Raw genomic sequence first — 26285 nt, forward strand, 5'->3', positions numbered from 1 at the left:
GGAATTAGTTAAAGTACGAGGGTGAGTTCCGCAACCAGTAGTCCTCTCCGAAACCTGTTACGGTTAGAAGCGTTAGTGTAATTAGAGTGTATTGTCGGAGGAGGCACCTTGGCCACGATACGTGAATTCCTTGGGCGGGGAACCAGCGTCGCGGACCTCTTTACTCTTCATGGACTGGAAGGTTTGGTCTGCAAATGACTTCACGTGGCCCTGGCTCGACGTGAACTCACAACCTGTTGATCGCATTACTAATCTAGTCGATTTTATGGAAACACTTTACATCAATTAATTAAATCACAGATAAACTAAATTTAAACTTACAAACCGCCAATGTTGGGATTTGTTATAGCTGACTAAATATACAATAATGTACATAAAGTAAATGGATAATTGAGTAGGTATAATACCTTTCCCATCTCCGCTGGGCTCTGGGGAGTACAGGTTCCGTAAACGTTCTTCCCTGAGGCGGTACATGTGGGCGCGGATTTCTTTCTTACGGGAGAAATCTTCGGTCTGTTGCCACTGGAAAAGAAAATTAAATCGCTTGCTATCGTCAGGTATTTAAGATTTCAGTCAGAAATGTTTCTGAGGGTATCGCGAGCCGAGAGTATGTACTAAACTGTATTATATATTTTACTGGTGGTAGGATGTCTTGTGAGTCCACACGGGTAGGTACCACCAACCTACCTATTTCTGCTGCGAAGCAGTAACGCGATTCGGTTTGAAGGATGTGGCAGCCGTCGTACTGTGAAAACTGAGACCTTAAAACTCATGTCTCGAAGTGGGTGGTAGCATTTCCGTTGTAGATGTCTACGAGCTCCGATAACTACTTAACACCAGGTGGGCCGTGAGCTCGACTACCCATCTAAGCAATACAAAAATAAAAATGTGATTTTAGCCATTAGATGATGGAAGACGAGTCCAGAGACATTGGAACTCAAATGGCTGATCTACTGCTTAGATCAGAATGCACGAATGCCCTATTGCAAATTAGGTTTGACGGCGATACTAATTCGTACCGGTAAATAAAAAGTTCTGTCACCTTTAAAATTAATATAGGGTCATTTTAGGAGGGATTGCTACTGTGGTTTAAGTCAATGTACTACAGTAGGTACACAATATATTTACGTATTGATTTTTGTATTGTTGTATATTGTTTTTTTTTTTGTTAGGGATGGAGGGATTGCCTATAGTCTGGAAGCCTTTTTAGTCCCACTCGAGGGCTCAGGTTTAACTAATTTATTATATTTATTTAGCTTTGTTCCCAAAAGTGGAGTAGCGAACTTAATGTCTTACTTACAGGCATTCTACTACCAGAACAACCAAGAGCGGAGTACAGAAAACTGGAGTAAGTGCATTGCTTTATTGAAAATTTAGAAAAATATAAACGCATATATAATTGCAGGTACCTACATTGTCTTATCAACAGTGGGTAGCTATTATCATTGTACGATGCTGTGATGTAACTGTTTTCAATTCAATTATTAAAATCTCAAATAAATTAACATTTTTGATTAAATATAATCAATTACATACCTCCGTGCAAGTATTTGCTATGTGATATTTATAGGATGTTCATGGCTCCTATATCAATCAATGAGCCATCAATAGTTGAAAGATAATGTTGCTATGGTTTGTTAACAAGGCGTCGTCGTGTCGGGATCACTCGTACGCCGTGAGGGATCAGGTCGAAGTTTTTGTTTTTTGTTTTTATTGCTTAGATGGTCGAGCTCACGGCCGAAACGATGTTAAGAGATTACTGGAGCATCTACAACGTAAGTGCCGTCACCTACCTTGAGATATGAGTTCTAAGTTCTTTGTTTTTACAGTACAACGACTGCCCAACCCTTCAAACCTAAAACGTATTACTGCTTCACGGCAGAAATAGGCAAGGTGATGGTACTTACCCGTTCGGACTCACAAGGCGTCCTAGCACCAGTAATTACGCAAATTATAATTTTGTGGGTTTGATTTTTATTACTCGATGTTATTTCTTCACGGTGGAAGTCAATCGTGAACATCTGTTAAGTACGTATTTCATTAGAAAAATTGGTACCCGCCAGCGGGATTCGAACACCGGTGCATCGCTAGATACAAATGCACCGGACAACTGAAAGGAATCTGACCCATCCTTGAAACCGAAACAAACATATTAAACCTTGAAGATAATCATACGATTGGGTTTGAAAAATATTTTTTTTAACTTCGAAATCAAATAAATAGGTATGCTTACGGCTTAACTGATAGTTCGTAGGTAGCCAAATGTCAAACGCAAATGCATATAAGTATCAATAATTATACACAAGAAATAAATTTATATAACATGTGCATGGTACAATGCAAAAACAATGAAATTTAAAAGATATCTCACCATGCGCCGCAAAAGATCTTCGTCTTGAATTAGAGACACGTCTCCTTCAGACATGCTGGAAACAAAGAGGGAAAAAGGTCAACAGAGGTGCCACAAGTCTGTAGTTAATTGATTAATTATTAAAATATAGATGCTTCGCGATTAGATTTTCAGATCATCTGTATCTCAGAGTCACAAAGATAATACTTCTTTCAAACATTAAAACCTCTAAAGGTTAAGGCTGTACGCTGACTATCCGTGCGTCAGTTATTAATATTGACCAGCTGATTACTTGCCCACATTGCTGGTCGTATACTTAGTGGGTGGTGGTTTGTAAAGGTACAATACAAAGTTTCCAGAGATCTTTTTTGCCACGTACCATCTGCCTTTGGAATAAGCTTCCCTCCACGGTGTTCCCCAGGTGCTATGACATGTCCTTCTTCAAACGAGGCGTGTGGAGAGTACTTAACGGTAGGCAGCGGCTTGGTTCTGCCCTGGCATTGCTGACGTCCATGTGCGACGGAAACCACTTACCATCAGGTGGGCCGTATGCTCTTGCTATTCAGTTGGAAGGGCCGAATAGCATTTCTGTATGTTGAGACTCCGATATTTTGAACCGACGAATGGACGATGGCGTTAATTGCATAACGCGAATAGTTACTGCAAAGCTTCAAGTGAGGTAGTGTCAAATCATAGATAGATATATTGAGAAAAATGCGTGACGACAAGACCTTTTTTCCAACATGATTTGAAAAGAATCTACTGTGGTTACAGCAGATTTATTTCCTGACATTGTTGATGTCCCTGAACAACGGCAGCCACTCAGCATCAGCTAGCTCCCTGATCTACGTTGGAAGTATCTATCCGCCTATTTCTGCCGTGAAGCAGTAATGCATTTCGGTTTGAAGGGTGGGGCAACCGTTGTGACTATACTGAGGACCTTAGAACTATATTTCAAGGTGTGTGGCGCATTTACGTTGTAGATGTCTATGGGCTCCAGTAACCACTTAACACCAGGTGGGCTGTGAGCTCGTCCACACATCTAAGCAATAAAAATAAAATAAAATAAAGTTTTAACAAACGGCTATACGATGCGTATGAAATGAATCTTGAAATTGTACCCATAGAATAATTCACGATTGGTCATTTAGTTAGAACTTCTTCTTCCTCCGGATTAATAATATACTAGTTAGAACTAGTATATTATTAATCCCGGAGCCTGACCGGTCAAACGACGGCGTCTGTGGACTCCGTAGCGCTGATTTGTCACAACTATGATTGCATCATCATTACTAGGAACTGTCTGGAGCGCGGATTGTATACATAACTATTATATAAACAAGTTTATTTAAGTGTTTGTAAAAATGAATGTGAACTGGCTACTATTGAAGCTGCTTTTTTCCCTACATGTGCTTGAGAGGCTATTTCAGCTTCGCCCTAACATGTGGGTGAGCTCACGGGGCTCAAACCGGAGTATTGCTAACACTGGCTCTAGCAAGAGCAGTACTTCGCAGAATCTACCACCGGACCGGAAACGCGACCCGCTGAGAAGATCCGGAGAAGCTGCATTGGATTGTTACTTTTGTGCGATAACGACGGTTGAAAGGCTGTTTGGTTTAAGCGACATTTTTGCAACTTTACAGGAGAGCCATTCAAAGTGGTAAATTTGGAAAAAATATCATGAGAAAAAAACTTCTTCAGCTGTTTGAATGTGGTGCACTTATTTGAAGTTCAATTAAAAATATGGGATTGTTGATACTTGGACCAAATAAAACAGACCTTTAATTACAAAGATAAATAGCGCGTATTAACCAAAATTAAATCAAATATCCTTTCCCTCCTCGATATATGCTCTGGGTTTACTGCGAGACGTGAGCTCTCTGTGGTTTGCACACCACTCTAGTGAGAAGAGCTCCAAGTATTTATCAGCACTATTCTAGTGTTTTTTTCTGGTTCACATACGGGTTGCAACGTGCAGTGGCGTGATTTTGTCGCTGCTGTCCATAAGCGATAGTAACAACCTATGTGGATCATAAACTCGTCTGCTTTCCCCAACAGTTTAAATTGCATTGTGTTTATTAATATGATAATTAGTATGATAACCTATAATCTATCTACAACAACTGGTAGATAGATATTAGGTGTTGAACATGCTCTTTCCACATGGCTTGCATCGCGGGCGTATATTTGTTAGGAGGCTAGTAAACAAACTATATATTTTACGGGACCGGCACATATTCTTGTAAAAGTATTTATACAAAATTATTAATTAAGTAACCGAGATCTTAATCACGTCATTCGCATCAGATCTTGGTGAGCCTACAAAAGTACACCGTGAGGCGAGGTTACGTCCATATTTAGCGAAGAGTTGGTTTTCAGTCACGCCGGTGCCCTTGGCACTGTTGCTGTACTGACTCCCTACTATATAAGGTAATTGTTTTAAATCGTGTTACAGTCACAGGTTATTTGTGTCAAGTAAATATGTTATTTCTAGACGCCAGTACAAAAATAAAAAATATGTAGTGTTTGTTGTTTAGCATGTTTTTTTTTATTGTTTAGATGGGTGGACGAGCTCACAGCCCATCTGGTGTTAAGTGGTTACTGGAGCCCATAGACATCTACGACGTAAATGCACCACCAACCTTGAGATATCAGTCCAAGATCTCAAGTATAGTTACAACGGCTGCCCCACTCTTCAAACCGAAACGCATTACTGCTTCACGGCAGAAATAGGCAGGGTGGTGGTACCTACCCGCGCGGACTCACAAGAGGTCCTACCACCAGTAAATAGTATAATATCTAAATTACCTTGAATAGCGTTCATCATATTAACAATAACAAGATAATAATATACGAGACGATGACAAGATCTAGACTGAAATGGGCAATAAACAGTTGGAGCACGGTCCACGCGAGCTGTATGACATCAGCCTCCCGTGAGCAGGAGATTGGTCATAAATTACTTGGACAGAGACAAGGTGAACGATATATACCCACACTAATCTCTAACAATTGTCCGAGGACCAGTCTAAGCTCGCCAAATGGAACTTGACAGAATATTTGTGGTACTTTTTCCAAGAAGGGCCAAGGACCCAGGATCGACCACTTTGAACAATATCGACTCACTGCTTGTTCTAATAGTAACTAAGTACTGTTGGTCTCTTTGCAAATGTCGTTTGAGGAATGGCATGTACATAAGAACAGCGCTCAGAGAGTTCATAACAATGTCGATTGGTGTGTGGTGGATGAACACAGCAGCTCAGAGCTGTTCTGACCGTAGTTAATGAACGTAATACAGAGTTATCATTACAAACGACTTTATGAAATTCAAGTAATAAATGACACATTGCTGTTTTCAGAGCGTATCCAAACCTGCTTGCGCTTGGAGCGAATTGAATTATATCGTGAAGGCTGTACACTAAACGCAGGATGTCGGGAAACTTTCGATTTTCGTACGAGAACTGTTAGTTGGGTAGCTTTGAAAGCGTTTAAAGTTCAACCAAGCATATACAATGGCTCAAAGTTAGGATTATCTGCTGCGTCATGGGTGACCATTACACATACAAGAATCTTTGAGTACAAAACGCCTATAACAAATGTAGGTACCGAAAGCGCACAATCAACTCGCGGCAGATATATTTGTTTACACCACCATATTTTTTTCTTTGAATTCTACCAAACATATCTGACGTAATGTATATATATACAATACATTAACGATCTACTTTAATGCAGAGTAAAACATGAAACATTTACAAAAACCGGTCTGACAAGTTTACCATATTTCTACTTTTGTTTTCGTAAAAACATTTTACATATTTTTAACTCGTTCGAAGATCGATGTTTCCACGGCTGTTCTGCATCAAAAGTGGATTGTAAGGAATAGGCAGGTACCGAGCGTAATCTTTTCTCAGTAGGGCATAAGTTGTTCTATAAGTTGCAAAGAACATTATCAGCTAAATAATTCTCTTCCACAACAATAGCTACAGCGTGGAAATTACACAATAATTACATTATGATATGTTAATTACTTTCTTTAGAATATTCAAGTGAGAACTGAATTGTAGCGATTGTTCGTAGCGTTTGAATTAATTAAGCAGATAACTTAATTACGGTGCGATAACCTTTACATTTTATGTTTTTATGGAATAAAAATACTTTAGCCATGAAATTAACGAATGTACAACTGCGGGGCATCAACAATAAATAAAAGGATTGGTAAATACTAAAACTGCCTCAACGTTAGTATAAAGTAAATTCTATAACTTAACGCGATGAGATGGATGTTTTCGTTAGTAATTTCTCCTTCATTTTTTTATTAAATTTTATGACAGATTACACTATGGGTTTGGTATGAGTATGGTTCCGCTACCGCGGACGACCGAGATATTGTTTGTCCAATTTAAATATTTCATTAATACCGTTTAATATTTTGTACAAACGGTTTTATTTAAACATTTATTGTTCGAACAGAAAGGGCTAACAGCATATTGAGATCTGATAGTTTGTTTGACTTGTAGATTCATCTGTGCTGTGAGTTACAGCTCGGAAATTATAAAAGGTAAATATTTTTTATTTTATTTTATTTATTTATTCAACAATGTTTCAACAGCATTTAACTAGACACAGGGTACAGAGGATTATTTTAATATATTAGATTATATTAAACCGAAAGAGTTGTTTAAAGTTCGCAGCTTAAGTTATCAGTTTTGATATGAACCAATCTACTCCTAACTAAAGTACTCATGATGGTACTTGACGAATGCTAGTGCCCATAAGCGATGGTAGTCATTTACCGTCAAACGGGATGTCGTGTGTTTTTATACGACGCCTGTAAACACTTCTATCACGTGATTTGTTGCCTATCAAGAGTGACGCACATACTATAGGTCCCTCTCGTCGATTGAATGATATAAAAGAAAGTAAGTGTCGACCTAAATAAATTGCTTTACATCCTCCAACACTTTCCATAGAATCGTAAACGCGCTTTTGTTTACCCTGAATACAAATCACTCTGTAGATGATGTTCCTTGGAATGTAGTGAAAGTGATCAGTTATCTCTGATTCGTGGAGTGAAGCCTTATTATATTGTCTTGAAATGCCGACCTTAACCACCACTGCGTATTAAAACGTTAAAACAGAATGATTGGGATTTTTGCTGTTTGATCTCTATTCGCTGACAGCTGTCAACTGCTATTTGCATATTTAATAAACAATTGTCACCGGATCCGTATTCATACATTATGTAGGACATATTGTGAACCTGTATGGGTAAATATTACCACACTCCATTTGGTTCTCGGAGCCCATAGATATCAAAGCGCGAATGTCGCCACATGCGTTAGGACATGAGGTCAAAATCTCAAATTTTTTATGATTTTTTTATTGCTTAGATGGATGGACGAGCTCCCAGCCCACCTGGTGTGAAGTGGTTACTGGAGCCCATAGACATCTAAAACGTAAATGCGCCACCCACCTCGAGATATAAGTTCTAAGATCTCAGTATAGTTACAACGGCTACCCCACCCTTCGAACCGAAACGCATTACTGCTTCACGGCGGAAATAGGCGGGGTGGTGGTACCTACCCGTGCGGACTCCCAAGAGGTCCTACCACCAGTGAAAAAACAACAAATGTCTCTTTCTTCAAAACAGGAACGCAAGAATTGTGCCCAGTGAGGTAGTTACATCTCTAAATACGCACCTTACTCCGATAAACAGCAAGTTGACCTCACACGGACATACTTGTACCAATATTAAACTATTGAAGTCAATGATGTCATACATTTATGTGTGCTGAAGATTCCGTATCGATTTTGTTGTTTGAACAAGAACGTTTGTTAGGTAATTGAAAGTATATTTTAGGAAAGCGACATTTTGGGTTTAATTTGTAAGTTTAATCAATATTTTATTGTGTTACTATCCGCCACGTAGATGACGGTAGGTGACAGTCATTGATCAATTGACTCACTTATATAAAACCACTTTTAAGGTTTAATTTTGGGTTTTGTTACTGTCGTGAAAGCCCGCACGGGTAGGTAGCGCCATCCTACCGTTATCTGTCTCAGAGTAGTCGTTACCTTTTAGTTTAAAGGGTGGGATAGCCCTCGTACGATACAATTGAGACATTAAGTCGGCAACGTTTAGTGTCAAAAAGGTGATGTGTTTAGTGTACAATGAAATAAATTGTAATCTACTCTAAAAACCGACAGAAACATTTGAAATGAAACTGCGCTAATGTCGTATTTCCGTTCACTTCACACGCTGAACAGCCAAAATATTATTAGCGCGGACATAATTAATACGGACAACATAATATTCTATTTGACCAATAAGGACACAGATCGCACAACGCAACGACGCGACATGTTCCAAAGATCATGTAATTAAATTAGACGTGACAAATTTCTAATTACATATTTTGATTTAGGACGTCTTTTGAAATTTGCCGCAACCACAACAATTATTATATGTTTAAATATCTTAATTTAATCTTTTAATATACTAAAGTACACAATTAGTGACTTAAATTTGTAAATAATAAAAAAAAAAAATTCCCGGAATATAATTTTTTTTATATCTTTCTAGTCCATAAGCCACTAGTTGATTTGTGGATTCAGACGAGCTTACGTATTGTCGTATTCACTATAGTAGAAACACTCAGCACATTTGCTATGATAAAGTTATCCCATGTTGTAATCAAGTTAATCTGGATTATAAACTATGTTTGTGCGGAATTACATCCAACGTGCAACCCATTATGTGCAACCATTTATTCGCTATTTAGTAACAAAGTTCTAAAGCAGACAAACAATTAAAATTATAATATTTAGTATGGATCAGAGACATTTATAATGAGCGCATATATTTTCCGTATAAAAATCTGTAAAAATTGTTTGAAAATCGTCAACACCCTTTTTTATTATTCGCGAAACAAGCACAGAGATGAAAATTATGCTATTTATAAAAGAGAGCGGATAAAATGAAAAAAAAAAAACAATTAACATCCAACATCACTTCCGAGTGCTAACGAGTCTGTCTGGATATAATCTATGTTAAAAACTTAGTCGAAATCACGACATCCTATGACGCGAGACATTTAGCCCACATCCAGTGCTCAGTTCAGAATAGTGATCTCACTCCTACAAATAATCTGAATTGATTTCAAGGTTAGATAATGATATTTGAACGGTATAACTAGTAAATAGGTAGATAGATGTTGTCTAAAGGCAAACAAGCTCCCTACCCCCCTAGTTGTAACTGTAGCCAGAGCCTGTAGGACCCATCGAGGAAACCGTGTCGCATTGTATTGAATAAGCGACAGAAAAACAAAGAAGGGACAGGAAAAAAGATGCGAAGAGGATATTAAGAAAACAGTTGGGCCGCTGTGCAGGAAAAATCTACGAACAGAAAAGTATGGCAACCTTTAAGGGACGCCTACGCCAAACCACAAGCTGATAACAATGGTTTTTTGAATACGAGCTAAAGAAAAAATGGGTATCCTTAGAAGTGGCACAGATTTGCTCTGCGTTGTCTCGATTGGATGTGGTAGCTGTTGAACACCGACCAAAACAAATGAATATTTAGCGTATAAGTGGGCAGAACGATGGCGGGTTTATTCAACAAAAACTAATATATTCTGTTGTTAGATATCTGAAATGCTCTATGACGAGAATATTGTTAAGACACACCGAATGAAGAATTACTATCCCAATTTATATAAATAGTTTAGGAGCTATGAGACACACAAAGATATTGTTGAAACTTGCTTAGATTTCCCGTAGATTGATCACGAACTAGTATATATGTATATAGTTTCCCTATTGTTATATCAATTGTCAATGGTTCACAACACATGAGTGCGTCAGTCGTCATGTTGTGTCAAATAAAAACTGTCAATGTAAAATAATAATTAAGAGATAATTGGGGTTAATATATATTACGTAAAGGTATAATTACCTAATTATGTGCGGTTAGCAGTAGTTAGTGCGACAACGCAAAAAATCTACATTGATTTTGATATAACCTTTTATGTTTAAAGTCCGATTTGACCTATAAACTGGTTCAAGTTTTATGTCTCTGTGCTGACGGAAGCCGGGACAAAAATAAAATAAAAACACGATCACAAACACTTCAATTCTAACATTTGACATATGTACAACATTCGTCAATGTTATTCCAGATTTACTACTGATAAAATCATTCTAGTAAGTTAGTAAACGCGTCGGTTACCTTGTCTACTACCTCTGCTGCTCATTTGTGTTTACTAACTACTACTAATTGTAACTCTTTTAAATCTGTTTCAATGTCGCTTATCATCTTAATCGCTTTAATCATTATTCCTTTTAATACTGCTAAGTATCCCTCTAGATGCATTAAATAACTCGGTTCTATTTGGCAGTTACGTCCGCAGGCATGAACTGTCGTCAACCATCTTGATACATCCGTTTAAAAGCTAAATTGTATTGGTAAAACGATTGTCTCACCACGTCTTGTCATCGCGACTGAAATATGTAAGATGACGGGGTCCATCCGCGTGGACTTACACTACGCTTTATCACCCACTAATTGCGAATACATTACAGTTTTTTATTTTTATATTTATAAATATTTTATATTTTTCAGTTTGCAAATTTCATTTATGACACAATGCCAGACGTCTAGAACGGAACATGTCCCACAAAAATCAGTTTAGTTTAATTATTGCCGTAAAAATTTATTTGCTATCTGCAAAGATTATTTATTATATTTGCTATCAAACATTAGTGTCAGTAACTAAGTTTAGAACACTGTGTCGAGGGTCACAGTAGACGGGTTTGAATCATAAAAGTTTTGTAATAATGTCGAGGATTCGCTCAAATTGCAAATACTAAATAAACTTGTTTTCACTAAGGTATATCGCGAGCGATCGTCTAGAAATACTTACATATATATATGTATACACTTATACTGTACTGGTATGAGTAGGAGCTAGGGGTACTATGGACTGGTTTGGTAGGTTGCGTCTCTGTCCGTACCTACGTCGAATCCTAGCTGTGGAGAAAGGTGCACTAGAAATAAGCATCGAAATTTATCCTTCCTCACTAAGAGCTTATATTTGCCGCGGGGCAATCGAGTATTCGTTGTGTGCGTGTGTGTGTGTAGAATAGTCGTTGTTAAAGTTCAGACTACGGTTTTATATCTCAATACGAGCAGCGACATTGACGATATGGGGTCTGTAAAGGATCAAGGCAGATCTGCTTTTAGCAAAACTCGGCTTTTTATAGATTCTTGGGTCGTTTGTCTTATACTTGAGGCCTTTTCGTCATATTTCAACAAATCTTCTTTTGTGTCAAATATATCCACTCTATAACGAACTAGTTGGACCCGGCCCGATTTCTGGCTAATTTTTTTATTGGCATCCGATCATTGCCAGTTCACGGCACCCGCCAAGTCTATTTGAAAATTACCTGAAAATTTCATCTAAGTCGGTCCATACGTTTCGGAAACTATGCTCATACAACTTCTGTACATGTACAAATTTCAATTTAAAATGCTTTAAGATTTGATAGGCATCTTAAGCATATAAACATATTCGTGCTCCCTTGTGATTACCGATATCATCCCTCTCTTTAAGTAAAAAGGTAGTTTAATTTCAATTTAAGCCAATTCTGCCCTTAATCAAATTAATCAAATTCGACCGTAGGTTGCATAGCACCCAGTGTATCTAGCCAACAACAAAAACGATATTTTAAGTCCATTTTAAAGGCTTTGCAAATAAAACTGTATTTTGGGCCATTACCATTTCAGTGACAAGGCTGACCATAACCGGAGGGACCCGCCCACGTCGCTTTATATAACGCAAATACCTACATAAAACACTGATTTAAGTCATTTATTTAAGCGCTCTCTTAGTTTTCATTGCAAGCTTCGTTTTATTATAATTCCGAAACGAAATGGTTATAAATGCGACTTATTATTTAGGAATGGCAAGTTCATCTGTCACTTCGTCGGCATGTCGGCGTTTTTAATTGTATTTTTTGACTTGTTTTTTCCTTTATTGTAAATATTTTTATTTATTTAAGAAGAAAAGTAAATATTTGAGAAAAAACAAAAAAAAGCCCGCTGAGTTTGTTTCGCGCCGGTTCTTCTCAGGACTGTGGCTTTTTTTGGAACCGGTGGTTAACATTGTTATTTATTAACATTGTTATTTATATTTTGACGTTCAACAAGTGTGTTATACTGACATCTAAGTTGAAATAAATGATTTTGAATTTGAATTTGTCAACACAGCGGTATTAAGCGCAGGAGGACAGGTAGAAATCTAATAGGCGGTACCAGCAGTAAGGCCGCTTGAAAATGTAAACAATCAGCTCCTGGCATATTATGTCGAACGAGTAATATTGACATTCATGCCGGATGGAACTGCGCCGCGAGCTATTCCAATCGATGTATTTTACAAGATTTGTTTTTGTCTTCCTGTGGTTATTATTTGAAATTAATAGCACTTTGTGAGTAGACTGTGAGACTGTAAGTTGCTTGGTTTTGTCCGCCGCAAGGCAGTAGGGCGTTTAGTTTTTAAAGGTTGGAACGAACCCTTAAACAACACAGATGAGACTGATATGTCTGTGGGCTCCATTGGTCTCCAAGAAGTATATGCATGAGACGTATAGTGTATGTTGTGGAGGATGTCTGTTTGTGGCGGTTATGTTCACACGGGTAGGACCAGGGCTTGTTTTTTTGGGTTTAAAAGTTTGTGTTTATTTATGTGTAAGTACAATGACTGGTGGAATTAAGTGTGTGGCACCGTACGTGATTAATGTACGATTCTCTCGGTCGTGAGGTTTTTGCTTGACAGAGATCAATTTATTCTTGGAATAAGTAACACGATCTGCGATTGTTCTCGAAATATTAAGATCAACATTGCATTTGGTTTAGTATATCGGCCGAGTTGCGGGTCACGATCAGTTCTTGAGGCAATTATGACAAACGAGCATGGCGCCTTCTGAACGATGAGTGGTCATCGTTATTAATGCGCCTGTAATAGCATTTCTTTTTTTTTTTTTTGTTGGATGAGCTCACATCCCACCTGGTGTTAAGTGGTTTCTGGAGCCCATAGACATCTACGACGTAAATGCGCCACCCACTTTGAGATATCAGTTCTAAGGTCTCAGTATAGTTACAACGGCTTCCCCGTCCTTCAAACCGAAACGCATTACTGCTTCACGGCAGAAATATGCGGGGTGGTGGTACCTACACGTGCGGACTCACAAGAGGTCCTACCACCATAATTACGCAAATTATAATTTTGCGGGTTTGATTTTTATTACACGATGTTATTCCTTCACCGTGGAAGTCAATCGTGAACATTGTGTACATATGAGTACGTATTTCGTGTTGTCCGTTTACCACGTGACCCCTCTATCGCGTTTCCCGAGTACCACGACGTGTCCTTTTTCAAACGAGATTTGAAGTCTTCAAAATTGTTGACCCCTATAGTCCGTAACCTAATCTTTATTCGCATGCAGTAAGAGGACGCATCACGCGCATGCTCTCAGTAAACGTCATAATAAATAATTATTTTAAATAAACACAATCTTTATTGATTTATGTAAATTTAGCGATGAACTCATTCGTATGGTAATCACGTTATGAAGTAAGTTTTTACCGGGAAATTTGTTTATGATTAAAAAAATGTATTGTGAATTTACGCTTCTTGTAGGTAATGTGGTAATATTGTAAATATCTCACTACACTCGCATGCAGGGGGTACGCTGGGCGGGGTCTGCACGGACGGGTACTGTTACACGAGGGCTATGACTTGTTCTCCTTCTATTAACGAGGCTTCTGGAGAGTATTTAACTTCAGCAATGCTAGGCGCAGCGGCTTGACTCTGCCCCTGGCATTGCTGAAGTCCATGGGCGACGGTAACCACTCACCATCAAGTGGGCCGTATGCTCGTCAGTCTGCAAGGGCAAGAAAAATAAACTGTCCGCTTATGCCGCGATATATAGTCATCGATACTCTCGGATATCAGCCGAGCCGCTGCCTGCGAGGGCGATCTGCATTTCATTGCCACCACTTGGGATGTTAATTATACGCGATGTTAAGAATATACTTCACGGAGGGCTAGATATACATATTCCCAATCAAGTACACAGCCATCACTAATTAAAACATAGCAACAACATAAGTTGTATACTTTTTATACGATAGTGATAATATACGACTTTGTTAGGAAAATAGTGACTTCCAATGTTTCAAGATACAGATATGTATGAGTTCAATCGTTCGTATCGCACTTCTAACGTCATTCTACACTAGCTATGACGACGAGGATTAGAACGGTATTGGTGGGGTCTTGCCGATACAATGCTATAATAAAATAATTTTTAACAAAAACAGACTTCAAATAGAAAAAAAAAGATATTCCAAAACAAATTAATATACACTAAAAACAATAATCATCGAAATCGGTTGGCGTGATATTGAGTTATTCATCTATTTGTCGCGCACGTACTTAATGCAAATTTAAGACTTATATGGTTTTCTCATAGATACCATAATCAGAACTGGACTAAATTGAAATGGGACCACACGGGAAGCGTCAGCTTTCTAATAAAGCATCATCAACATCGATTCACCCAGTCAAAAGTTATGAGGTAACAAACATAAAAAAAAACATATAATCGAATTGAGAACCTCTTCCTTTTTTAAAGTCAGTTAATAATAATAAACTGTGTCTGTTCATGCGAAATTTGGGCTATTGTGCTTATTGTGTTATTTACCGCAGGCACTTGTTGAGCAGAGGTCGATAAATAAATGTTTGTATAATTAACATTCCCGTAAAAGTTTGAAACAAATTACATATTAAATGATCTCTGCCAGGCGAGACCTTAAGCGAACTTAAAACAAAAGACACGGGTAATAAAGCTAGACCACAAGTATAGTTTCTAAAAACTACACAAATTAATACTTAGAAATATCCTTGACACAAATAGTGTAAGCCTCAGTTTGATATGACTAATGCTACCAGCGACAGCTCAGAAATGAACAAATATTATCGAATACAAATAAATACGTAATGCAATAATAAAATATATTTTTATTATTATCATATCGCTCACTGGCTTGGCATAATATTATTTATACCTAAACTACACACATCGGGTACGAATGATTTTTGAAATGCATCTATTCCCGTACGATAAGTCGTTGAGGCCATATTACTATAATATATACTATATTGACCACTTGAATCACATTCATTAGTCCAATACGTTTGGAAAGTCCTATTCATATCAGCATTAGATGTATCACAATGTTAAAATCTTTCCCAACGATTTAAACTTATCATTGGCGACTAAAAAAAACAGAATTAGAATACTATTAAAAAAATACAAAATTAACTTTAAAATTAATAAGAATAGGTATATTGGATTTATATTAATTGAAGTAAGTTTAGTAAAAAATATGAAAATGTTTAATGAAAAAATATATCTTAATTTCAAAAAATTTTTGTTGTATTTTTTTGTAAAGTTACTCACCAATATGAGGGTATTTTTTCAAAAGGTTTTATTATGGACGAGACTAGCAGGAGGCGCGCGAGGCGACGGAGTGCCAGGTTCGATAGTGCGGGGGTGTCAGGCGATGAAACAATCGTTTGATAGCTGCGCCCACGCGGCCGTGAGCCGGGCTCACACCAGTGTGCTTAGTGCGAGTTTTTTTTAACGTTCTCGTTAGAGTAGAAGTTAACTTAAATTTGTATGCAGTTGGAACAGCGCCCCTAGCGCCAAACGTACGCAAGCGTTCCAACTCCATACACAGAGTCTTGTAAATGTACGTTTGTGTGATGACATAAATAAACTGCATGATTTATTTGTGCTATTTTCATTTAGAGGAATTTTATAAATAGAGTAGTGATATACTGTCACGAACTTTCATTTTTAAATGAAGAAACATCAACTTCTTAGAGAAATAGATGGAGATACTTTTTTATTTATTAGGTGTGGTCTTTCAAATGATACTGATATAATAATATCAAACATACGACCTGAATTGAAGACCAACCATTCCCACTGTGAAATCGGTTAACACGTCCATAAACACAATTAGAAATACATTTAAGGAAGATATGTGCGAAGTCAGTCATTCAAAAGTCAGATTGATCGTGCCGCAGATTTTTTATAAAATTCATGTGTACAAAATCACATATTAATGCTTTTTGAAACATTTTCATGTCAATATAAATAATGAAAATTAATATAAAAATATTTTAGACGGTAAATTACTTCGAAAATACCAAACGAAGATTAATATTTTACTTTCGTGAACTGAATTATTTTTTTAATGATTCATTGAAATGTTATTACTAGATTTTTATTTTTTATTTTTGTCATCATGTAAACCGAGCTATAATTGCCACCTGACAATCGCTGAGAGCGCCGCTAGTCCGACTATTATGAACACATTTGTCTAATACATGACACGGCGCGTCTCAGGGCTGTAAAGTGCCGACGACAGATATAATTTACCGCATTTCGTACTGGTGCAGATGAGCTAAGCCGTAGTATTTATTGAATATCGCCCAATTTGAATGCTGTCATTCCTCCGAAGTAATAAGATTGAATTCTCAATTGCATTGGAACAGTACCATTCAAACCTAAGCGCATAACTATTTTGCGGCAGAAAAAAGTCGGATGATACTAGCAGGTCCATGGAGCCAACTTGACGCGACCTCTTCCGAGCACAGTTGAGTACCCTCGCTCGTTTCTGTTTACCACGCACCAGTTTCAGCCTTATACATTTGCCTACCTACCTACCAGCTGACCTGGAGTGGTGTCGGTGCATGGGTTTTTTTTTAAAACCTATGCTGATAGCCTAAGAGGCTATTCCAACTTCAGGCGGACCGGTAGGTGAGCTCACAGGGCTCAAACCGAAAGTGTTGCTAACACTGGCCCTAGCAAGAGCAGTTCTTCGCAGAATCTACCACCGGATCGGAAACGCGATCCACTGAGAAGATCCGGCGAGAAACCCAGTGGGCTGTGTCTATGGGTTAATTCACTCGTGGAGCCCTTCGTCGCAAGCGACGGGTTCGACGAGGACGGTGACTGGTGCTTGTGGTACCTAAAAGCACCGTTAATGGATTGGGAGGATCCGTAATGACGTGTTTAGGGCGACGTCGACTGTTTACCATTCTATCTACAGGAACGGGTATGTGTGCATGTGTACTGCATGTTCAGCGAACCTATATTGAATATATCAACGAGCGGAAACAACAGCGAATACACACAGTGGTTACAGCATGCTAGTTAATCTTCTAGCAGCAGTATGCTATTGAATAAAGATTAATTCCCTGATCGCTCTTTAGATAGTATGGTATCTGGTAATTTGTCTGCTAAAAAATTGCATGTCATCAATGAGCATCCGTTAGTGCATGAACATTGCGATAGAAAATGTACAATTGTAAACGAAAACTATTTGAAATTATTAATTAATAGTGAAATTCTTAGAGTAGTGAGGAGATAAGACACGTACGAAGTGTGTTTCATGTAGATGTCGTCATCACAGATAAACAGTAAACAGTATTTATAACAGTTCGCTCACGTATTGTTCTCTCGATGTCAGTTAAGGTGGCTGATAAGTCCACCGAGTGGGCGGTGGTATTAACAATAACCACTTCGTACAAGATGAGCCCTACGTTCGTTGGCTCTTTGCAGATGAAAATAATTTGATTTTGCGTTACTGCTTCGCGGGTTTTGTTAGGCCGATTTGCTAATTTACTAACAGTGTTATTGTCATGGGAGGAGATCGCATTAAATTTAATAATTTATTAACTTATTATTTTCCTTGTAGTTTAGAGACAATTTATAAACAAGCCGTGACACACAAACGGAAATATACCTATGTATAATAATTTATTTGTCGTTAGGCAGACTTCCCTGTGATGTCACACAAACCGACAGCTCCAATATGTACATATGTATTTATCACCGGCATATAATGTAGACAAACAGAAGGTAACTGCGAGATAGCTATTAGAAGAAACTATTGCGACCTTCTGAGGATTCTTCTTAACAACGGTTGCTTTCATTTCTTTCACGTAATTTTAATTAAAATGTTTTTTTTTATACTTGCGATTTATTACTAATTTATTGTTAATTTTTACGAGCCACGATTTCCAAAAGCCTGATACGATTACGGTCCGCATCAAGCAATCCTTTTAACAGAGAAATAAATTATTGATTTGATTAAAAACAACACTGTTTATTTCGCCATTATTTTATACATTTAACAGAATAATTGATATTATGTTCCCACGAAAACAGTTCAGTATAACGGTATCAGCTTGTAAAAGGTTTATAAAATAAATAACAAGTCGTAAAAGTGATTTTAATCACAGACACTTAATTGTGCCATTGTTGATTAAAGATTCCTAAGTTTCGGTTTAATTTTCATTTTATTTTATTTTTATTGCTTAGATGGGTGGATGAGCTTACAGCCCACCTGGTGTTAAATGGTTACTGAAGCCCATAGACATCTACAACATAAATGCGCCACCCACCTTGAGATATAAGTTCTAAGGTCTCCGTATAGTTACAACGGCTGCCCCACCCTTCAGACCGAAACGCTTTACTGCTTCACGGCAGAAATAGGCAGGGCGGTGGTACCTACCCGCGCGGGTGTCTCAGAAGAGGTCTTACCACCAGTAAAACATTTTTTTTCGCATTTTATATGATATTGAATGTAAAACTGCGAGAGTTGATAATTTCCGAATACCAAAATAGACAATTTACTATAGCCGCTTCTTCAGGTTAAAAGGCAAAGTTTGCCAATATTGAGAAAACGTAAGTGGGAAAATAATGTCGATAAGACAAGACTATCGAGGGGTGAAAGACTATTTGATTTAAGCGACATTCCGCTTAATACGAGACATTTATCTTTGTAATCAAAGGTGCGTTTTATTTGGCGTTGACATCAACAATTCGATGTTGTTAATTGAACTTCAATCAAGTTTACTCCATTGAAATAACTGAAGAAGTTTTTGTTCTGACATTTTTTCTAAATTTTAAATGGCTCTCCTGGAAAATTCCAGATATATCGATAATCCAATAAGCTTTCACCCCTCGATTTTAAAAATCTAAAATTTTGGAACTAACAATCCATCTAACAGAAACGAAGAGAACGATGAAAATAGCACAGCATACAAGATGTCCTAACACTGGTTGGTACTTATACAGCTTTTTTTATTAACTCTCGACTGGGTCCCGACCCGGTACTGGGTAGGTACCTACCTACACGCGCGAGCTCCCAATATGTCCGATCACCAATAAATGTTCACATCATTTCAGATCCTCCCGATCCATTAACGGTGCTTTTAGGTAACCCAAGCACCGGTGATCAGTCTCGTCGAACCCGTCGCTTGCGACGAAGGGCTCGACAAGTAAATTAACCCACAGACACAGCCCACTGAGTTTTTCGCCGCATCTTCTCAGTGGGTCGCGTTTCCGATCCGGTGGTATATTCTGAGAAGCACGGCTCTTGCAAAGGTTTGTGTTAGCAACATCGTCAGATTTGAGCCCCGTGAGCTCACCTACTAGCCCGGTGACGCTGACATGGTCTCTCTAGACCAACAGCTTAGGTAGGAAAAGAAGAAAAAGAAAAAAAAGTAAATGTTACCCGGTTGACATGGTCTCTCTAAACCAGCCTTTCTCAAAGTGGGCGATAACGCCCTCTTGTGGGCGCTGCAAGCCTAAAGGGGGGCGATAAGAGACCCAGAAAAAAATGGGGGTGTTGTGTAGAGGCTTGGCAGGCTATTTGTAAATTCATTTAGGAGGACTCTTAGACACCGACTGAGCTCTCGCTATAGTGATTTTTAAGTAGGCTAAAAAAAGGGGGCTCTAAATAATAATTTATTCTCAAAGTGGGTAGTAGACAAAATATGTTTGGGAGCCCTTGGACCATCAACTTGGGTAGTAAAAAAAATATGTTAGATGGCGATCACAGTACGAATTATACTCGCGGAACTTTGTTGCCCATTCACCTCTTAGTCGCCTTACGACACCCACGGGGAGAGATGGGTTGGTTTTATTCTATTTGATTACTGCGAGTTTTGTATGACTCAAATTTGTATGGAGTTGGAACAGCTTCCCTTCGTTTGCCGCTAGGGGCGCTGTTCCAACTCCATACAAAGAGTTAACTTTTACGCGTCTAGAAGTTAAAAACTCGCGCTAAGCACACTAGTCTGACAACACGCAGTCGATTGACTTGAATTGTATTTGATATTTTGATAAACAGGAAAGTAGGTATTAGATGCCTTAATCAATTTAAGTTTTATATAATGTACCTTAAATTTACCATTACTGGACTTAATAAATTTTTGATTAATTTAGAATGTAATGTGATGATAACTTAAATTGAATAATAATTGTTTTCTATTGTCAAAGCAGTAATTAGGAAGAACAAGGCCATTACTGATATTCGTGAGCAAGCGCTTACCAAAACATTTGTCTCCAAAAATAATGAGTACAACTCGAAATCTTAAAATACAAATGGTAAACGTAAACTTGTAAAATCTCATTTGACAATAATTTGAATACATAACAAATATTTTGGATTAGGCCAACTAACATTAAATCAGCAATTTGAATATGGTTTTAGAGATACGATGTTTTACACATCGCTTATTAACCAAAATTTTAAAATTAACATAAAAATATATTTCAAGAATTCACGGTCTGAGTCATTGCCACGCTCAACAAAGAGAATATACTGGCTATGTTATGTAAAACGAGAATCGCACAGGACAAACCCGAGCACCTCAAGAATTTGATAAACAGATGTTCAAATAAAGTCGATATCCGAAACTTGTGCCTACAATCGAAGATGCAACCATACAGAACGCATTCCGAGACGAATGTAGACAAACAGACTTGATAACAGCGCTAATACATTATTGTAACTAATCGACCAATCGTGTTCTCTGCTGTCTACAATAGAGCCTTTAATAATGTTAATATATTCATGGACACGATGAAGCACCCGAAAAGTCTCACGCGCAACAGCTGAGCGCACATACGAGCATCTTACTGCTGAGTATATATAATCTTACCTGTGGGATGTCCAGCCGCTATTGCACCCCGTCTCTTTGCATTTAAAACTCGCGACCGAATTTATCTCGTGTCCACAGTCTATATCACCTTCGTGTTATTTATTAAACAGTTAATGAAGCTCACGTGTGTTGTGTGAAGCGTTTTTGTTAATTTGCTTGTTATTGTTCGCGGCGTCGTTTCGTTCGTGTCTGATGCTCGGCTCTGCACTTTTCGGGGTCACTCGGGGTCGATATGTTAAGTTAATTCGCGTTCAAGCGAACGGTAGGCGTGCGACTGACTTGGCGTCCGAGCGATTACTGAGTGACCTGAGACTGCGAGTGCGAGTGGCGGCCGCGGGATGCGCCAGCGCCTCCTCCCTCGAACCTCCTGACTCGAGCCTTCACAGATAATACCTACCTCACCGCTTCGAAAACAATTCTAATTAGTCGCTTTTAAAAACATTCGAATGTGATAAAAGCCCGTTCTGATAACAAATGTTTACCGTGACGAATTCCGGAGCAGTTAAAGTGTTTAAAAGGCGAAATGGAAAGGTTCACGATTAGAAATCTCAATGAACGGGTATTAGAGGCATTAGTGGGCATCTGTAAGACAATGGGGTATCAGTCCGGATCTCTGTTACACAATAATGCAGGCGACGATGAAACCGCGATAGTGAACAAGGGCAGCGAGACGGCCGGGCCCGTGCGCCGACCGGTTCCGACATTCAGACAGATTTATCGGTACAAGTAAAACTTGCGAAACCGAACCTGAGATGCGCTCGTTACTCGCGAGGATAGCTTTGTATTCAAGGAGTTCAGGATAAATTAATATATCCTGAACTCCCGAATTAATATATCCAGACTGCAGACCGAGCGGGTTCGACTAATAATGTGTATTCCGAAGTGTCATCGCATCTTTTAATACTGTTACAATTAAATCCGGTGGTATGTGATCAAGTAAATTGTAAAAATATCCTAAATCCCCAAAATATATCCTATTATTGAAGGTATAATCACGAGATGACGAGATAAATGTTATAGACTGGTATATGCTTTATAAAATTCATTTTGTAATTGAGCCCCACAGAAACAAATAGGGCTGGAGATAAGCTGTAACTATACTAAGGACATTAGAACTCATATCTCAAGGTGGGTGGCGGCATTTACGTTTTAGATGTCTATGGGCTCCGGTAACCACATAACACCAGGTGGGTTGTGAGCTCGTCCACCCATCTAAGCAATAAATGAACATTAAAAAAAAACTTTGAGCTGAACGGTAGACGGTATCTGTATGTGCGTTACTTAATTTAACATAATTAAAAAATATGTTAACGTTTTAACGCCGCGTACGTTTTTAAACATAATTTCGAACGTTACGTCCGTAAATGAATAGTATGTGTATGCTCTTTAGTTCGCATTAACATGACTTTAAAATTATTTTAAAATGTCGCAATCAAACACTGGTCGCAGAAAGAAACAATGAGGTTCAATTAGATTACGTTAACCGCTACCCTCGATAACAATTCGAAGACTCAGCGAGCTTACAATATTTGACATTAATTAAGCACATGTTTTATTTCTTTAACACATATTTTTCTATGCTTATGTTTCTAAATGAAAGTACAATTAAACCGTGGAAGGGCTTCGAACTTAATTATTACTATAACGCAAGACCTCAACAAAGAACACCCAACTTTACCTTCACTTATCCTCAGATATATTAACATATTTTATGCAGCATCCTCAGATACAGTTGAAAAGACATTAAAAATCATCTCGTTTGAGATGACATCACTGGAAGGAAATCGCGTCATTGCATATTCATATACCAGTACTGCGTTTTAATATGTTTTTATTGAAAGAGTCATGTAAATACTATTTATGTGCATCGAATATGTCAAGGAACAATTTGGAAATAAAAAAAAAATATGCCATGAGGTACGACGTCAGGATTATCTTAAGTACACGGAGATAGCAGCTACAAACAAGCATAAGTACTGATGAAGGTACTGCTTTTTATGCTGTAAAAGTAATCGTGCTTTTAGGAAAAGTGGAAAGACCAGGCGCAGACATGAGCTAGAAATACTCTTGGCTTATTAGTAGAGAGCACTGGGATAGTGATGTAACTATGTTGATCCCGGGGATTATTTTTTTAACAACAAAATGTTCAGAATATACGTACATAAATGTGTAATCAAAACGTAAACAAACTCCACCAGGCTATAAGTTTCTGCCGCACAATTATGAAGACTGAACAGGTCGGAAATAACTTCTATACACTTAATTCTCAAGGTAAGCATTCACGCAGAAGCATCAATGAAATATAGCAAGCTACGACGAAGTCTAGATGTACCCACGCAGGCTCAGTGGGTGCATCGCTACAACCTAGACCAGAACCGGTCCGAGCCTCGTGACATTGACGACCCACGCTGCGATGACGCTTCGGCAATTATTGGAGTTCTGATCGATATGCTAAAATATCCTTGCGTTTGAGCTCAAAATATTTGTAGGCGTTTTGTTTGCTTATTGTAACCAACAATCATACCAAGGTCATAATAATATAGACTATGAACACAGTGTTGTAGATAGGTGTATATAACTGCTTTCCTTTTTGAAATAGATTAGAAACCACAACAGCTATTGGATGCCGCCGTCCACCTTGAGACATGAGGTCGAATGGTATTGTGTGCAGGATGTCCAACCCTTCAAATTGGAAAGTGTGACTGCTTCTCTGCAGAAATGGATGGGATGGTGGCACCTTCCACTGTGGGCTTGGGGCAACACGTCCTACCACTAGTTTTTATACCAAGGGCTACATCGAGAAAAATATAACCAAGCAAACTTGATAGTATATAATTATGTATTTAAGTTATAATTAAAGAAGAAGGTTTTTGAATGCAGAAAAGCGTTCTGGCTCAAGACCCTTGGAGTGCTATTTGTTTTGAGTAGTTCAGTGTGCTCATTGCGAGTTTTTTAACGTCCTCGAAAGCGTAAAAGTTAATTCAAATTTGTATGGAGTTTGAAACGTTTAACTACGTTTACCGTTAGGGGCGCTGTTCCAACTCCATACAAGTTTGAGTTAACTTTTACGCTATCGACAACGCTAAAAAACTCGCTCTAAGCACACAGATGAGCTTGACGATAACCGCCGTTAGAAAAAGGCACCCAAATCAAAGCACAATACAGCACAAATTCCTTTACTCACACAAGTTGTAAATGTTTCCAAATAATAGTATATATAGTAACATGATTAATAAAGAAAATATAGTTTTGATTCACATTTATTTTGCTCGTTTCAAAACTTACCGATTACAGACAACAGGCGCAACTCACGGAGCGAAGGTTCTGAGAGCAACGGTCGAAATAGTAAAATTATTAATACCATCGACTACCACGCAACATAAAACCTGGAATATAATTAATTTCGAAAGCACTGCCGGTCACATCCAAGGGATCATGAGCACATCCATAACATAATCCTTTTTAAGTTGCATTAAAATGAAAACTGGTTATGACTCAGACGTAATGAGGTAATCAATATTTAAAATTTGCCTTTAAAACAAAACCTTCGGTTCATTGCGACGCTGAAATCATTTAATGAAATACAACATATTTTGTAATATCGGTTTCATTTCTTGAAATTAGTTAAATTAATCTGAACTAGAGGTCCCGCAGGAGTCGAAATTCGACTATAATTAATTGGAATTGTAAGTTTGTACACTATTATGATTGTATTTTATACTTCTATAATCACAAATTTCGCCAAGGCTACACTATAAAAAAATATTAATAAAGACAAACAATATTTAATCTATTCTCAATTTGACCACAGACGTCAAGAACAAAAGTTTGACAATAAATAGTATGCATGCGTGTGTGCGTCAAATTTATGGTATGTAGTGTGTGTAATGTTTTCTTTATTGATTTAATGTATCTTTTATGCATTATTTTTAAAAAATATTAGCATTGTGCACTTCTTCTCTATATTCTCTATATGTGGAATATTTTATACTCCTCCGTCCGCGCAATTTTCGTAAAAAGGGATACAAAGTTTTTGCTTCACGTATTAATATATATGTCGCATCCGGGTCAATAGTTCGGAATATCAACGATACACAAACGTTAAAGTGACAGAATGGCCGTGTCGTGGTTGACGACTTTTAGTAATATTAAGACGGTGGTTTTGATTATTATTTTAAATGATGAAATGTTGTTTTGATAAATATCACAAAATGAAGGGTAGACTCCGTAACGCCACAGTTATAAAATGGCGGTACGTGGACAGAGTCGTGGCATTCCGTGTCAGACAGTCATTCAGTCCGTATCGGACGGTCGGTCCGTCTCAGTCAGTGAGTCTCTGGCAGTCAGTCAGTCGGTCTGTCGGTATGTGCAACGAAACTGTCGGTTTATCCTGTCATTGTGAAAGTTGTGTGTGTTGAGTTTCACTAATTATTATTAAAAAGCTTTATTTACTAAACTGAGTTCAATCGAATACGAGTGATGACGAAACTACCGCTCAGCCATCCCTGGCGCTGCCGCCGACATCAGAAGTGGGATCAGGACTCTACTCTCACTGGCGTGACGTGTTTGAACATGTTCAAAGTACAGCGAAAAAAACATGATGCAGATCAGAAATCAGAATACCAGTAACGGTATCACGGGTCGAAAATTCATCGGGAACAGACAGATGCCGATCCATGTGCTTGGTGCGCTACGGTTGATATGTACCTCGATGAACGTCTACTGGATGGTGCATAGCTCATTGTAGTCTTCAGTGGGGCCCTGAAAGGCGGTGCCTTATCATGTTGTCGCGGATTTCACAAGTAAGTGTCACATGGAGGCATTTGCGACTTATTTCTCGCTCGTTA

General features: G+C 38.1%; 1 protein-coding gene across 8 annotated transcripts in view; it reads right to left on the reverse strand.

Moving 5' to 3' along the window:
* LOC101745176 (titin) overlaps positions 1 to 21821 on the reverse strand; it is a 63551-nt gene extending 41730 nt beyond the window's left edge. For 5 of the 8 annotated variants that reach the window (XM_062669914.1, XM_038012474.2, XM_038012477.2 and 2 more), the window contains exons 1-4: positions 21439 to 21807; positions 2372 to 2426; positions 408 to 522; positions 108 to 233 (exon numbers count right to left, since the gene is read on the reverse strand). In XM_062669914.1, the coding sequence (XP_062525898.1) occupies positions 108 to 233; positions 408 to 522; positions 2372 to 2425 (295 nt within the window). In that variant the 5' untranslated portion in view covers position 2426; positions 21439 to 21807. Of the gene's footprint in view, positions 1 to 107; positions 234 to 407; positions 523 to 2371; positions 2427 to 15874; positions 16034 to 21438 lie in introns of those variants that run through there. The other 3 variants (XM_038012478.2, XM_062669911.1, XM_062669912.1) reach the window with 3 other exon arrangements.
* Positions 21822 to 26285: the final 4464 nt, after the last annotated feature.

Source organism: Bombyx mori, chromosome 8, assembly GCF_030269925.1.
Source record: "Bombyx mori chromosome 8, ASM3026992v2".
NCBI lineage: Eukaryota > Metazoa > Arthropoda > Insecta > Lepidoptera > Bombycidae > Bombyx > Bombyx mori.